We start from the raw sequence: 18,269 nt of genomic DNA on the forward strand, positions 1-18,269 counted from the left end.
ACATGCTTAAATACTAAAGTAATAAAATATAAGACTTTAATTAAAATACTTTAATATGTTTAACGACTATTTTTACATTATCATACATGTGTATAGCATATCGATATATAAGGCAAAATATCACTATTATTTGGGCAAACAGACCACATTACGTGTTCTTTTTCATTTAGACGACAAAAAGAGAGAAACAGACACATGAAAGGAATGAAACATTGCAGATACATGTCAAAATTAATATAAAAAAGCAATTGCGATGGTATTGAAAAATATAATGAAAGCAATTCATTAAGTTTAGTTATTCTGAAGACGGGGTTCTAAACTCCAAGAAACGACCACCTTTGTTTACGGATAGAAGGATTGAATAATTTTATTGATACATTTAATATTGACTAGCATTTGTCATATCTATACATTGTTAACTCTACGTTAATAATCGATACGAGCGTATACGACTATAAGCTATTCTTTCTATTCAGCCTTCCGATACACACCTCGGTCTTACTTATTATTATTACTAGCTGTAATTAATTAGAAAATGCTGCTATCCGTAAACAAAATGTGTTTGTTAAATTAACCAATTACCAACTTAAACTGGTATTTTGCGATCCTCCAAGCGTTATTAAACAACTAAATAAAATATATTCTTAATTTGACAGATTTTTATACATACATGCATACTTACATATATAAAGCATCAGTTGAAATTAGACAAGGGTGCAGAAGCAATTAAGAGAAAAATTTTCACAAGAACAAAATTGGTCCTCAGAAATAAACGTACATCTTTAAAAAATATCTACATTATACAATTATATTTAAAAATTGTGTATGCTTGCGTTATTACATTTAAAAGATATATGTGACACCATATGCGTTATTTTAAGGTTATGCTTGAAAATTTTTAAAAAATATTAATATTTTGTAAATCTTTTCCTTGTAAATCAGTAAAATATAAACTTCTTTATGTCATTACAAAAATTACCTTAATAAAAAATCATTTGCTAAGTGTCGGCTACAAGTAGCAACTACACAAATATATAATTTATATTTTAGTAACGCAACTTCGCCCGTCCCTTTTGAAATTTAATAATTCTACTAAACTACTAATATTCCTACTGAAGTTCATATCGGAGTCAATAAACAGCTAATATTAGTAGTGTAGATTGAGTCGCCTTGAGAAACATCACTTTAACATTGAGATATGTAATTAATATACAAAACAGAAATTATAATCCTTTTACAGTCAGATTTAGTTATTGTATTTTTTATTTTTAATCAAAACGAATATGTAACAGGTTAAATTTATAGTTGCACCGTGTTACCTATATGTCTCCATAGGGTAGACGACCCTAAAATGTAATATTCATTGTCTTTAACTATCTATAAAAAGTATAAAGCATTAGCTACAAATATAATATATAAAAATATTTAAATTTTAATGACTTTTCATTATGGCTAGAAACACTGTAGGAACAAAACTCTTTTTCATTATTATCATTCGTTACAAATTACAATAAGTAGTTCTTTAATTATTTTGGCGCGAAAAAGGCTAAATTATTTTAAATCATCAAGTAAATCATATCATTTCGATTTCTGTTTTGTTACACCATTGACATAAAGATCACAGATTAACAATCAAATTGTAGTTGACAAACAAAATATAAGTTTTGACATATGTTTATCAACTTTGTGCAAATTCTATTTAAATATATTTAAAGGCTTAGTCCCATCATATTTGTCTTTGATACAAATGACTTAACTTACAAATAATTTCCAAGTCATAGTTCTCTTCACTTGAGCAACTTAAATTTCAATTAGAAGTCAAACGCAGGAAGTCATATCTTTTATGGTACAAGAGTTTTATTGCGTGGACTAGAGTAAAGTTAAAACATAAAGTCACATTTGACCCAACCCATTGTAAACAGATCTTATGTAATTAAATACTAAAAGAATGTGGATGTAACACGATGTCCTGGCGCTAATTGGGACAGTCAATTTTGGAGTTAAAAGTAAACCACATTTTGCAATTTACCACATTATTTTAAAATGTAATAAGATTATTTGTGCTCAAACCGTGGTGATCATGATGTCGTTCGGGTTTTCGGTCACGCTGACCAATCTCAAGGGAGACCGGCCAATTTATAGGATATATTATATTTATAGTGCATAAGTAAGGTTACCAGGTGTTAGGATAAAGAGGGCATATAGTCTGGCTTTTTGATAGCCTGTCCGGACAAAATAAACTATTATATAATTTAATTATTAATTTCGCAAACGAGATGAATTTGATTTTATTTCATTAGATTTTAACATGATTTGAGATAATAATCAGAAAAGATTGATGTTATATACCTTTTTTATTCATACCTATCAATAGTGATGCAAAAAATGTGGGGTTTTCAGCCTTGTTACCCAAATGTTCAGTCAGGCTTGTCTATCAGGCTATTAGGTTTGGCGAACTGGCAACCCAGTGTGTGTGCTAACACAGCTCTATTTCTAACAGTTCAGGCGCATGATCATCAGCTGTAATTCTCGCAATGATCCTCCGGTTATGTGGCCATATCTAAAGCCACATAAGAGTAACATTATTAATACAACAATATTATGCAAAAAGGCATATGTTACATTTTTACAAAACAACCAAAATAACATAATTTCTCCTCCATTTATTGATATTGACCCTCTCAGCACCATGGAATGATATTAATCATAGTTTGCAAAATGAAAATAATTTTATCTATCGTAATAACAGTTAGAAAAACAAATACTATTAGTGAATATTATAAATATTCAACTCAAATTAAGTACCGCCCAGTGTATTACATTTTGTTATTATATTTTATTTAAGTTCAGCTGTTATTATGTGCGGAGAGAATATTGCAGCTGACTTATTAACCAATTCCACCAAAGAGCTTATTCTATTCATAATATAATCTTCCTAGGATATATTTTGGACTGTCATCCTATAACTCTGAGTGAGAAGTTTGATGACATCCTCAGGATAGGTCAATTACCCGCCCATTATTGATCTATAACATATTTTTTATTTTATCCTCGATCAACATTACTTTTTAAATATATTTTAATAAATGTATTGAAATAGACATTTGTTGTTATGCTTACTTTACTACATAGTTGTGGAATATTTTACACATTGTGTGAAGATTATTTCTTTTTTTGTTTTTCTCACATTTAAATCATATTCTATATATTTCCAAGCTGTTCACAAAAGCTTTGATGTTTAAAATAAATTATTACCTAGTACTTGATAAATATTTCTAAGTTTGTGTTAGCTCGGCTCCATCTAGTTCATATAAAACTACTTGAAAACCAAAAACTTCACTAAAGATCACTCAAATTCAAAAAGTTCCATGGAACTTTTTATTTCTAATATCTATCAAAATCAAATAAAAAGTTCCAAGAGAATTATAAGTCTCGTTAACAAGTATTATACTTTGCTCTGCACTCGGCCCTAGCTGGAGGAGTTGTTGTACTGCGGCCGCCCAGCCAGCTCCAGCAGGTAGCGGTCGGGGTGTTCGATCCAGTCCGCTGCTGATATCTTTACCTGGAAAATTATTTTCAAATATCTATAATGTGAAATTTGCCAGTCCTGTATGCCTATATGAAGGCTCGATACAGACTCCTATTGAGGAAAAGATAAACAAATAACCTTGCCATGTTGAGACATTATGAAAATGTTGCGCCTTGAATGTTGGTGAAGTTGTTAAAGTGGATATAATATATAATATTAAAGTGGATATCAAACTAAATTAGTAGTTTACCTGGCGTTGTCTTTCCGCTTCCCGTACTTGCCATTTTTTAACTTCCAATTGGGCGTCTCTTAAGGACTGCTCACCGCAGCCCCACACCTGACAATGCCAAAATATTTTACTCCAATGAATCGTGACGAATACAATGAGAGGTTATGACCAACACGTCTCACATCACTTCACATCACGTTGGAGACGGCGTCGTCACCACACAATATGAGTAGTCGGCCAGCACTCACCTCGATAGCGGCCAGCGTGTAGGGCACGCCCTTGAACGTGAACGAGTCGAAGCCCTCGTTGACGACGAGCAGCGGCTTGCGCGGGTCCGACCCCGCGCGCAGGCCCTTCGGGTACCCGCGGATGCACGAGTTCAGGTACAGCATCTTGGGCGCCTGCTCCACCAGCGCGTACCTGCGTCAGGCGGCGGTGAGGGGGCGGGCGCGCGGGGCGCTGGGGGTGGGGGGGACGGGGTGGTGGGGACGGCTGCACACTCACGTGGGGTAGAGCTGCACGAGCGCGCAGTCGGGCGCGCCCCAGTACTGGTGCGTGTCGCGCCACTCCTGCGCCGCGCACACGACGAGCGTGAGCGCGTCGGGCCCGGCGCCGCCCTCCAGCACGACGAGCGTGGGCCCGCGGTAGGCCAGCGTGTGGTGCAGGAAGCGGTTGGCGCCCAGGCCGTGCTCGCGCGACGCGTACAGCGGCGCCCAGTGCGAGGGCAGCGCGCACACGAGGCGCGCCAGCCAGGCGGCGGCCGAGCCGGCGGGCGGCGGCGGCGCGCGCAGCGGGCGCGAGTACAGCGGCGGCGCCGTGGCGGCCAGCAGCCACGCCGCCGACACGGGCAGCGCGGCCGAGCCCCACGCGCTGCGCTCCAGCACGGGCGTGCCCAGCTCCAGCGCGTCGCCGTCCGCGCGCGCCGCCAGCGTCTCCACGTCGCGGTGCCGCGTGGCCAGCACGTGCACGCAGTACCTGCGCCGCCCGCCCGTCAGACACACGCACACACCCCACACACCTCACCCCCCCCCCGCCCGGCGGCGCTCACCTGTGGACGGGGAATATGAGCCGGTGGCAGTGCTCCTCGAGCCAGCGCACCACGAAGCCAACGCTGTGGGAGTCCTTGTTGTTGAAGCAGCCCCTGAGCACCGCCGTCAGCGTTTTGTTCACCTGATTCAGTGTAAAAAAAATTAAGCTTTAAAAAACCGTAACCTATTGAGTGGGTCGATCTGGCATTTCTATATCGAGAGCCATCAAATTTATGTCCGTGTGTATTATACCATGAAGCAAGTCTGCGGCCCCTCGGGGTAGTGGTCCATCGAGAGTTTGTAGCTGATGTAGAGCAGACTTCGGAGGTCATCCGGCGTCACGGTACCTTCGTCTGCGTCTACACTGAACATTCTGCAATCGAGAATAAAACAAATACCTAAATTATATTCATTATTATTTTTTAATTAACATCGACGTCTGAGCAGGTAATCAGCAATGTATCTCGAAGTAACTATTTGGAATAAATGTGATCCATTAACGAGCTATTACTATAACTATAATTTCTAAAGCCTATTTCTAAAGTAGTACTGAATTTACTGCCGCTTGTTCTCTGTGGAATCTACATTCTGAATTCGGTATTTGACATGGCTAACAATTAAATAAGAAAATAATTGAATTATGTAGATTTCAATATGCTGATTCAGAATAACTATATCAATTTACAAATTAAACATTATAAATATTTTTATTTCTTAAAAATAAATAAGAAATTTTTCATCTGTGCAATAATAAAACTCAAACGGCTCACTAGCCAATCAGAACGCGTGACGTCACGATTCAATAAACAAACAAATGTTGTTTGGTCTGTCAAACAAATTGCACTGTTACTTTTGTACGGTGGTGTTATTTTATTAATAATTTTGTGTTGATTTTATTAGTTATTCAGTCAAATGCAAGTGGAGAAAGACTTTATAAAAGCTGATAGTGCTAATCTGCCAAAAGTTATTCGTTTATGATTGCAAATTTCTTTGCATCAAACCCGGACTTCTGTTCTGCAGAATTTAGAAACGTGAAAACTTCAGTGTAAGTATAAAAAACGGTATCTATCTAATATACATATATTCATAATGTTCTAATTCAATCGATGTCCTTAGCCTTAAAATTTTGATATTTTTTTGTCATTATTTACTTTGTTGGTTATGTATGTCAAAAATATATTTCGAGTTATATTGCGGTAGGTAATAATTTATAATTGACTGAAGCAGTTTTAGAATTCAAAAAGTGTCTATCAAAATATAACTACTAATACATTGATGCGTAACATGGTCTGCTGAAATTTACAATTTTTTTTCATAATTATTTTATTGAAATATTTCTATTTAGAGATCATCAAGACAGTCCTACGGTGATGATGCTATTGGTTATGTTCAATTAAAACGTGACCACACTCTGTGCACAGTGAAATGCAGAATATGCCCTGAGTATAAAGTTCGTCAGACATCATATTATGTCAGCATGGTTATAGATGAAAAAGTAAAATAAAAAAATATTTATCACTATAATACCAGTATTTGACGACTAAATAAATGAATAATACTCACATCAAAATGGTCCTCGCAAAAATAAATTTAAGATTTAGGTGATACAGTGGACGGATCGCGTCGTGCTAATTGCAGCCACTTTTTACGAAGAGGCCCCGATTGTGGCACATGAATAAATAATTTATTGGAATTTTTTATTGTTATACTTGTACAGCAAGGAACTGTGCAAACTTTGTATGATGACGAAGCCATTTCTACGAGATTTCAAGAAAAACAATTTACACAGGATTCACTTAACTGTTTATTGAATCATGACGTCATGGCCTAATTTGTCACGTGACTTGCTGTTTTGGCGGGAATTTTGAATCGTATTATATAAAATGACTGTTTTTGTTATAAATTAACTTTAAAAATGAAATAAACAATTATTAAACGTATCTTTAGTGTCCTAAGAATACAATAAAATACTTTTTATAAAATTGTCAAACACCCAATTGTTGATAGTTCGACTTAATATAGTTGTTAAATGACGATCCAAAAGTGCTTGAATTCGAATGCCCATTTGAATAAAGCATATTTTGATTTGATATATATTTATATTTTTAAATGTAATAGATGGTTAACGGATTGGATGACGGCCAGCGTTTCCTGCCGTCGAGCGACGAAATGGCCGTTTCATCAATAAATCTCACCTGACGTAAGTTTCGATAATCGCGCTGTCGTCCAACATGGCCAGTATCTTCTCGCATTGCTGCTTGAACGTGGACAGCGGGATGTGCTTGTTTTTGCACTTGCCGCTCCTGTGGATGTAGTTGTAGAACTGTCGTGCCAGGTCCGGGTATTTCGGGAATAAATATTTCTGCAGACGACGAAATTATTTTGAGTATTTAATACGATACGATACCAATAGCTACGACTAGCATATTAAAAAAAAACTTAGATACTTATATATTTAACTTGCTTAGAATTCTGAGGTTAATATAATATAATTAATACTTTAGGTTTAGACAAAAACTGAAAACTTTCCAAAAATGTCATGCCTTCTGAAGGACGTTCGGAATCGAACAAATAGTATTTGCAATTTCTGAATTTGAAGTAATATAAAAAAGTAAATTAAATGTTTATAATATGATATTAAGAAACTGTCTTATTCGCAATGCGAATCGACACTCGGTTTGATAAATTTAGACAAAAAATTGGCCTACATTTGTTTGCACCGATTTAGCTTTCTGCCAGCTGAAGGACTTCAAATCTTATTCTCTTCGTTGTGATCGCAGATAAACATTTACAGGTCATTCAGCGCGAGAGAAAACACAACATTGTTTGTGATTGCGAAGTAATTGGTCGCTCGTCTAAACAATTAGCCAAAGCGCCACGAATCGGAGACTCGCTCGAATTGACGGATTCTCGTCCTTGAGTTATAAGTATTTATTCACATATATGTGTTATAAAAAATAAATTTGGAAGATTGCGGAAATCATATTGAAAGTTACTTTAGATTTCAACTGATTTTATTCGAGATGCTGAGATTCTGCAATGGATACAACGGGTGATTTTTTCTCGTGTATTAAATTAATTTATTTTGCTTGGTGCTGTAAACGTTGTGCGCTCTTACGAATATCCAGTACTTGAAATGGATCACCAAAGAGGAATCAATTTCAAAATCTGAAATCAGTAATAACGTTTAATTTTCTGAAGCAATCGTAGTACTTACGGTAAACGATTTTTCCGTGACGCCATTGACGCCATCTTCTTTCTGCGAGCGATGTGCGAGGAGCTGCGGACAAAAATCGAGAGTCATTACAGCGAATGTGTTTAAATAGTTGAGTGTAGTCATACGACGTGCGTCACATCGGCACTTCGCGCAGCGTCAGTGGCAATAGGTAACGACGAGAAAATATTATCATTCAGATCTTACTGCATTAACTATCTTCAAAATAGCTGAAGACTTCATATTTTTGATACAATAATTTAAATGACTTTTTTATTTTCAGAGTTTATTGACTTTTGTAAAAGATATTACAACTAATATAGTAAATAAAAAAGTCAGTTTGTTTGTTTATTTATCATGACTTCACGGATCAGGTAACGGAAAAGAACATTGGGTTCCCAATACTAATGACGGACTCGCGCAAACCGTGGACGAAAACCAATAATTTTATATGTATTATAGTTATATGTGAGAGTCGATATGGCCCAGTGGTTAGAACGCGTGCATCTTAACCGATGATTGCGGGTTCAAACCCAGGCAAGCACCGCTGATTCATGTGCTTAATTTGTCTTAATAATTCATCTCGTGTTCAGAGGTGAAGGAAAACATCGCGAGGAAACCTGCATGTGAAAAATTTCATAGAAGTTCTGCCACATGTGTATTCCACTAACCCGCATTGGAATAGCGTGGTAGTATGTTCGAAATCTTCTCCTCAAAGGGAGAAGAGGCCTTTAGCCCAGCGGTGGGAATTTAGAGACAGTTGTTGTTATAGTTATACGTAGCTGTGTGCTTCAACTTTATAACAAATAACTTTGGCGCCATGTTTTTCAACTGATCGACTCGGTGTAATGTCTGCTTGGTTTTGATTACGTTTAATAAACCATAAATTATCATAACGTTTTAGAAGATACTAGAAAACAAAGTAATGAACGGCACAAAACATCACTGATTTCACATGATCAAACCAATTGTGGTAATTATACCAACTAATGACTAATGAACGATCATTGATCTTAGGTTACTACATTTATGAAACGATTTGTTTTGCTTACGAAACACACACGAGGCGTAAATCTAAAACGTTCTTCTACAAAATCGTATTGTAAATACTTTTAGACAACAACAACCGATAACAAAAGATTATAAATTCCCACTGCTGGGCTAAAGGCCTCCTCTCCCTTTGAGGAAAATGTTTGGAACATATTTCACCACGCTGTTCCAATGCGGGTTGGTGGAATGCACATGTGGCAGAATTTCTATGAAATTTGTCACATGCAGGTTTCCTCACGATGTTTTCCTTCACCGCTGAGCACGCGATGAATTATAAAGACAAATTAAGCACATGAAACAGCGGTGCTTGCCTGGATTTGAACCCGCAATCATCGGTTAAGATGCACGCGTTCTAACCACTGGGCCATCTCGACTCATAATACTTTTAGAAACGACTTCAATAGCTTGATAGTATTTGTGAACAACCGGATACTTTTCTATAATAGCAATTCATTGAAATATAGGAAATGGTCTCGTATCAAGATGACGGTATAAACTGCAGCATCCCACTGATGTTTAGAATTAAACAGAGTCACCTACGCCCATATACTTCCTCTGTACATAAAATCTCTCGCGTAAAGTGAATACAACCCTGCCGTGACGCGTTCGCATCAATAATATTAGTAAGATCAGTAGCTCTCATCGCTGATGTAACATCTCGACTCCTTGGATGTTCGACGAAATGTGATTGTGATTGACGTCAAAAGTACATAATATATCGCCCGGTATTTCTTTGAAAGTATTTTAAACGTGTATACTTTTCACGAGCTGAGATGGCCCAGTGGTTAGAATGCGTGCATCTTAACCGATGATTGCGGGTTCAAATCCAGGCAAGCACCGCTGTTTCATGTGCTTAATTTGTCTTTATAATTCATCTCGTGCTCAGTGGTGAAGGAAAACATCGTGAGGAAACCTGCATGTGTCTAATTTCATCGAAATTCTGCCTCATGTGCATTCCACCAACCCGCATTGGAACAGCGTGATGGAATATGTTCCAAACCCTCTCCTTAATGGAAGAGGAGGCCTTATTTCAACAGTGGGAATTGTACAGGCTGTTACTTTACTATACTTTTCACACATCTTGCAATTAACGCTTCACTGGTGGTAGTATTTGATTATTGACGATTCAAAAACGCTTCATTGTGAAGTTAACTTGAATAAAATTGATTTGATTTGATTTGATTTGATTTGATTTGACTAATATGTAGATCTGTTACCCTACTAAAGCGAGCTCTCTGCGTTTTTAATAAACCGTTGCCCAGCAGTGGGACTTTTACGAGCTAGTCTAATTTAAGTGGCGAAACAATAGCATTACAAAGACGACTACGAGTTTACATAATCGCTACTGCGAAATTGACCGATAATAATTAAAAACAAAACGATTCCACTATCTGAAATCCTGATTGATGAATGTAGGATAAGCATTCGTATCCGGAGTACCGGGACAATCTATTTGTTACAATTAAAAAAGTATATTCATTTAAATTCTTATTTTAGTGTCTTTCAGTTGTACGAAAGGGTTACAGATTGTGTCGCCAAGGTCATGTTGTATAGTGAGGACATAAGATCGATAAATTGCGAACAATGAATAAATACAACCTGCGTATAGCTTTTTAAATACGGCTTAGATGCGAGTGTAATCGAAGGTCAGTCGTAGATTAATAACGTACAAGTTTCAATGCCGTAAAACTATAATCTTATGTATATCTGTTTTATATCAATAGACTTATTCATGGAGACCGTTTTTATAAAAGTTACCGCTAGATAGCGCAGCAGTTCAACTTCTATACTGGTAGTCAATCGCTGTCACAATTGTAATACAGGAGACTCGACAATGCATTCGACAGTAATAGTCGAACCGGTTCAAATCAAAATAAACTTTATTCAAGTAGGCTTTTACAAGCACTTTTGAATCGTCATTTTACAATTAAGAGAAGCTTAAAAAAGATTAAATAATCGATTAATAGTCTAGATCACTTCACCGATGTCTGCTAGCAATATAAATATAATACATGTATAAATTTAACACATTAATTGTCAATCACTACGCAGGCCACGTCTGCTGTTTTCAGTTTGGTTTATCGTATTCGGCTAATTATGTTAACGAACAAAGCCGCCACCGAGATCGGTCATAACATTAAGCAAATGAAATGTAATAAATACACTATTATATCTGCTTTCGAACAATGTGTCATTTGTTTGATTCGTGTGATAACACTTTACAAGTTAGTTTATCATGTTGTGATCATAAAACTCGGAATTAAGGCTTTAGAGTGGACTAGATTTCAAAGTGATTTCCCTACAGCACACTTACAAGTAAGTGTTACATCGGCAAGATATTCAGCATTTATGTATATTACCATTATTACCAGTTTTTATTTTCTTTTAAAAAGAACGTTTTTTCGGATTCTGCGTTCAAAGTGTATTTTTGTTTATAGCAACTTACAGCGTAAAATATTTATGTTTTTAACACTTTATTTATATACAAGATATTCATACGTAAACAAAGGAAAACCTACAACCAAGACCGTATCGGCAATCATGACATTCTGGCACAACTAAATGTGCGGATTTACCAACGTCGAATAATGTAGTGAAATCAGTTCCAAAACTTATTTTTAAGAGGTTTTTGTAGGTTTAAGTTGGAGTAACGTGTTTATGCGATGTTACTTATAATAATAATGAAGGTTAATTTTTAAATTACCTTGAATTGTTGTATTTTAGTATTTTCAAAAGTGTATCCTTGATATAAGTTCATTTATAATATTAGATATATTAATTATTTTTGTAAAACTCATTCGTCTATCTTTAATGAATGCAAAACCAGCTGACCATAAATACGAGTTCTATAGCTTATCAAACATGGTCACTCTACTGCGTTAACCTTCACCGACCAAATTCGTTCGTAGAGGATAACACAGCGCACTGTGGCAGTGACATTGTATCGGATACTTATCGATTGTATCTCGTAAGGTCTTGCCATGAAATTATGTTCCTTATTACTGTTATTACTAGTGTTCATTTTTGTCGAATTTAAATTGACTTCATCACAGTGACAGTCTGTTTATTTCCCACAGCTGGGATAAGGCCTCGTTCTATTCGAGGAGAAGGATTGAGCGTATTCCACCACGGTGCATGAATGCGGGTCAGTGGATACATATGTGGCAGTATTTCGTTGAAATTAGACACATGCAAGTTTCCTCATGATGTGTTAATGCCACATAACATAATCCCATTCGACCAGAAAAAAAAACCATATACCACACCGTAACAGTGACATTTTGGTAAAGTGAAGTAGGGACATGAATTCAATCATAACTTTTTTAGGAGATGATAATTATAACGAAGCTTTAACTTTTTTTTAATGGAAGTTATAATTTCTTTAATAATTACGGTAACGTAATACTTATTACATTGTTCATAAGCACTTAGATTATAGGTAGAGCTGTGGGTATCTACCCGGTATAACCCAGCAAGTATTTCAAGTATTATTATATGAGTTTACTTAATCACATGATCAGGTGTGAAGGAGTTCTACATGAGAAAAGCCGTGTATATCACATTGTTTTCTACTCCATTTTAAATATAAAGATTCAATAAAGTATAACCGCGTTTAGACAACACTGACGAATAAGCTAGTCATCCTTCTCCTTTGTGTAATTATGGGACTTATATCATAGTAGTCTAATGTTCACTTCGAGTGATTCTTTGAAATGTTGAAAGTTTACATTACCTTACAAGTAGTTTTAACTTTTAAAGTCTTCTTAGGTTTTGGTCGCCGCACTTGGATGCCGACTAACGTGAAACGCAAGTCTTTCGCGACGACTACGAAACGATCCATTTCGACGAGAATAAATTTACAACAACAAATAAACGCGACACACGTCCGATAATCAGCAATCAAATGAACACGAATCGAAACAGACTTAAGTCGAGATTTGAGATAAGATTGAAACCGATGCGATACTAAATTACACGCTAAACTGTGCGGAGATAACATTTTGTGCGACGATGAGATTCGAAATGCACTGAATTGGTTTTGATTGAAAGTATCGCGCCTGCAGTCATGTGAGATGTATTTATCATCGTACCTTTGCAAGGCCGCCTGTCCAGTGGCTGTCAGGTGCTAAGCAGCACTATAAACTGCACGGTATTGTAGCATGGCAGTTTAAAGTAGAAATAAACAAACAGCGGTTCATTTAAGCTAAGAAACTATTTGCGTTCTCACGAAGGTTATAAGTTACTAATTAATTGGTCTACTCCATAATTGTTGTATAAGAAGCATGTCTTATACAACAATTGTCTCATGTCATGTTGTATAAGTTGATTTAAGAAGTTTATACAAATACACAAGTAGTAGATGGATATTTAAAAACTCCATATGTTTTTTTTAAATATATAACATAACCAAAGTGTAATATAATACAAGCTTTATCAGACTTCATTTTGAGACATATTTTCACGTTCGGTTAGAGGCTTAGTTAGATGCTGCAAAAAACTGGCAAGAAACTTGTTTATTTACATTTTACTTTATTTTATATCGATCATATGTAATATTTACCTGTAATTAAGTTCATCGAAAATATGAAAGGCGCGGAGGAAAACTTCAGAAACTTTATTTCTGAGATGTTTCCTCCGATTATACTAAAAACTAAGTGTTAATCTGTTTAGTCAAAAACATTTGGTATAAGAATTACAGGTTCATTTCAATTCTCTTTTTCGAAATTAGCACTGGAAATTTCAAATTCAATTTCTTAGTAATTGCTGGATGATATGGAACTTAAGTCTTAAGAATACCCCTATCTCGTATATTTTCATTAAAAAAAATATTTTCACATTACGTAGGCCTATGCTCAATGAAGATACAGCCTTATACTAGAGTAGAGAAATGTAGGCGCATTCACGTAATAACGCGATAATTAAGCTGTAAAGATTATGGTGGGTTATTAGCACGATTAAGTCATCAATGTTGAACATCTGAAACATTTCGTTTGCTATTAAAGCTTTATATTTATTGGAGCTAGAGACTCTCCTCGGGATGTTTTTAACAAAGTGGGAATACTCACTGTTGCGTCGCAATATATTTACAACAATATTATGTATATTCACAGTAATATTGATCACTTTGATAAAATCAGTGATAATCATTGTATGTGCATTAGGAGTAAGGATAAGCTTATAACACCAAGTTTCCGACTCCGCAAAGTCAATAAGTCCTTCTTAGGGCAGGGTATCCGCTTCTATAATAAAATTCCGCAGACATTTTTAACTTTGCCGTTTAGTAAATTCAAATCGTTTGTAAAAAAAATACATTGGTAGAAAAAGCATATTATTCAATATACGATTTTATATTATATATATTAATTTAAATAGTTGTATTTTTAAATGTTAAAAAAGAGTAACTACTGAGTTTCTTGCCGGTTCTTCTCAGTCTACTTTCCGAACCGGTGGTAGCTTCTCTTAATTGTAAAATGACGATTCAAAAGTGCTTGTAAAAGCCTACTTGAATATAGTTTGATTTGATTTGATTTTATAGTAGCCGGGATACCACTCAGTAATTATTGCACAGGCGAATGTTATAAGTATTCTCGTGTCGCTGTGTGAAGGATGCGCGATCCGGTATAGTTTCTCAGACCGCCGGATCGCAGCGGTTACATAAGGCATGGTTTATACCTCTTACAATGTCAATGTTTATAAGCGATAATGACCACTTAACACCAGTTGGCCCGTTCGGCCGTCTACTTTACTATTATAGTTAATATTACATTTACTTTATATATGAGCGTAAGAGATATAATAATATAATATAACAAGAGCGAGCAGGACTCGCGCATGAAGGATTCCTTACCATTATCTATAATAACAGTAAAAAAAAAAACATTTCTGATTTCTCTTGTATAGGAGCCTCCTTAAATATATATTTTATTCACTTTTTTAGTTTTTATAATAGTCACAGAAATATATTATCTGTGAAAATTTCAAGTGTCTACCTATCATGGTTCATGAGATACAGCCTGTTGACAGACGGACAGACAGCGGAGTTTTAGTAATACCGTTTTACTCTTTGATCACGGAACCCTAAAAACATCATGTGCACCTTACATTCAGTGTCATGGGTTTTGTTCAATGGATTTTAGTTTAGGAAAAAGTTATTTATTATATTAATATATCATATGTATCATTGTTTTTAATTCTGTCTTGTTATATGTGTAATAAACTAGTATTATAATTAGAATAATAGGTATCATAATATTGGCTGATTAAATTGGTTGCAAATATGCCATTCTGAAATCTCTTATACAGAATGTTTCATATTACTCTTCATTATAATATTTAAAGGTGCTTTGAAATCTCCATTATAATCCACTCCACATAAAGAAAAACTAAAATAATGGTTGTTTTTGTAACAGTATATGAACTAAAAAAAGGTTACATTAACAAACTGACACTGGCCAGTGAATAAGTGTTAAGTTTAAAAATAATATTATAATAATATATATAAGTAATGGAGTAAGTTATTGAAATCAGTTGTTGTTAATAATTAAATTAGCAGTCCAGTGGCTATATGTACTGCAGTGTGCTAATTGACTGAAGAATTAGCATTTCTGTATCGGTCTCGAACAAGCACATTGATCTCGAGTTATTCTTAAATTTATATAAAATTTAAACACAAATTTGAACTAAGATCAATAAGATCCATTCTTGAGATATCATCAACCGCAAAATATTGATTTAATAAAGAAGCATACACTTGCTGATTGAATTTTAAAACTTGATTGGCGGTTTGGATTTATACTCCACAGAATTCACCGAACCGGTGTTATAAATTCAGTGGGATTCTTGAACAATTATTGTTTAAATAATTTTAATTAATTATTTTATAATATTAAAATTAAACTACGATACATTTTAGTATAATACAATTGCTTAATTATTCAGCATTGTATATTTTCAACCTCAATGAGTTAATTGTATCCAACCATTATTAGCAATGACATTAACAGCATAAATTTCCTTCCTGAAGTCACTGTATATGTTTTGGCTAAGTTCAAGATTATAGAGAATATACATTATTAATAATCTTTATCATTTTGTTTATTATAGGATGATGCACTCTGATTAGTAACATACAATTACATATAACATTGTTTCAGGTAACAGTGTCCCATTACTTGATTCTTGATTATTAAGCTAAGTAGAGCAACGGGGCCTTGCTGATTTAGTGCAATATGTTTCTTGTACAATTGGTTAATCATTGCCTGTCAAGGCAAATTATTGCCTGTTACGGTCCAACACTCTTTTTTATAACTTAAATATATTGACTTAAATACAAATATAGGTTTAATTTACAGGTTTCATATGATTTTAATGCTCTAGTTGCAGTAGGTCAACTGTCTTTAAATGTAGAATTGATAGTTTTAGTGGAATATTTGCCTTATATATTCAGCACACTTAATACAATACATTATCTTCATATATCTTATCTATAAAATAATGTTTAGTATCTTTAATCTAGTGTAAATAAGATGTAGTGTTAGAACTATTTGCTAATATCTCATATCGCTCTATAGAACATAATGACCATTTTTATTGTGTATCTGTATACAGTGGCATTCTTATAATTTTAGAAACCTCTATTGTTTGTTTTTCTTATCATTCGCGCTGACGAAAATCGTAATCACTATTCAAGGCCAAACAAAACCAACACTAACGTAATTGATCCTAAAATTCATTAAATATTCCATTCGATGTTTCTTTTTTATGAATTATGAATGTTTACCTTGCCGAGTTTTTCCACGGGCACTAAAGACGTCGTCTGAGTCTCAGCCTTTTCCTGCTGGCCTTGCAATTCACCACTAGACCCTGATCGAGTTCCTCTAGTAGACCCTCTAGGGGTACTAGTACCACTACCGCCACCTTCTGTCCCGCTTTTTTCATGTGTATTATGATTACCCATTATTCACTTATACACTTTTGACACAATAGACGACAGCTGTCGAGGTTTTTTATGAAATATTTATAGACATTAAAAACACAATTTTAGATTTGTGCAATCGGCAAGCCAATTACAGATAAAATGCTCAAGATTGATGTGTCAATTGTCAAACGTCAATTTGTCGATGTATCATCAAATGACAGCTTAAACAGCTGGGTCACTTAACTGACATCTGTTTTATCTGTTACGCACGGAGATGTCAAAGCAAGGTTAAAAAAAAACGAGAAACAAAAATGAATATAAAAATTATGTAGTGTGTAAATATTATGAACATGCTAATTTCGATGGTAGATCGATTTCATAGCGATTTGTAATATAAGTTTGCATGACATCTCTTGAACACAAGAGAAACGATATAGACCAGTAGGTACTCCATAGAACTAATTATTTCTACAACCCGCAACAGATGGCGTTACCTGATTGTATTCGACAATACTACAATAGCTCTTTTCTCAAAACTATACTGGTACAGGACTTACAATTATTATCATAACGCATTCATACATTATGTATAAGTATTTCGGATAGGACGGTTCTGAAGTGCTCATTAATGCTTTTTTTTCTCTTTTTTTGTTCCCTTTTAAAGCGAGGCCATATGAATATTAAACGAAGATTACAGGCAGTACAGTAACATCTCTTTACTCGGCGGTAAAGGGTAACGTAGTGAAAAAACCTGCATTCGTTGGATGATAATCTTTCACATGTATGTTTACAAACCGGCGTTAAAGCAGTAGGGTTAATAACATAAAAGGCGAAAAGAATTTGACCCTGAAAAATTATCAAGCTGTGACACTTTTGATTTTATCTGATTCTGACATTTCATTCAACTAAAACAAAAATGTGCACACACACAAAATACTATTTCGTTTTGCATTGTACAAATCATTCATATTACCTATAAATATTTTTTAAGATCAAAACAGAAAAAAGAGAGAATAAATCTTTCATTTATGGCCTTTGAAATTTCATTATGTTTACCGTCCAATATAATAGTAAACCTACTTGGCTATAAAATATTTTTTATACTTTTAATACAAAACGAAGAATTTTAGGGAATTGAATCTGTGTACTAATAATTCTGTCGGTCGTTTGGGTTTATTCGTGCATATACTCGTATACTAAAAGGAATCACACATTTTTTTAATATATCATAATATTTTTATTGCTTTATTACACACTTAAACATGGTATCACAGTCTGAAAATATTTCTTTTTATACAAAA

The 18,269-nt window shown here is 35.0% G+C and overlaps 1 protein-coding gene across 2 annotated transcripts; it reads right to left on the minus strand.

The window, feature by feature from the left end:
• Window positions 1-35: 35 nt before the first annotated feature.
• LOC124532770 lies at window positions 36-17,157 on the minus strand. Of its 2 annotated transcripts, none has more exons than XM_047107836.1 (9): window positions 16,831-17,157; window positions 8,004-8,066; window positions 6,982-7,148; window positions 5,039-5,159; window positions 4,807-4,928; window positions 4,263-4,733; window positions 4,007-4,178; window positions 3,780-3,866; window positions 36-3,562 (listed from the first exon to the last, which is right to left on the minus strand). In XM_047107836.1, the coding sequence occupies exons 1-9, from the start codon at window positions 17,005-17,007 to the stop codon at window positions 3,470-3,472; spliced, it is 1,473 nt and encodes a 490-aa protein (XP_046963792.1). In that variant the 5' UTR covers window positions 17,008-17,157; the 3' UTR covers window positions 36-3,469. The 2 variants fall into 2 exon arrangements, with proteins under 2 accessions (XP_046963792.1, XP_046963791.1); XM_047107835.1 differs by lacking the exon at window positions 16,831-17,157 and adding an exon at window positions 12,784-13,074.
• Window positions 17,158-18,269: the final 1,112 nt, after the last annotated feature.

Source organism: Vanessa cardui, chromosome 10 (assembly GCF_905220365.1).
Source record: "Vanessa cardui chromosome 10, ilVanCard2.1, whole genome shotgun sequence".
NCBI classification, from domain to species: domain Eukaryota; kingdom Metazoa; phylum Arthropoda; class Insecta; order Lepidoptera; family Nymphalidae; genus Vanessa; species Vanessa cardui.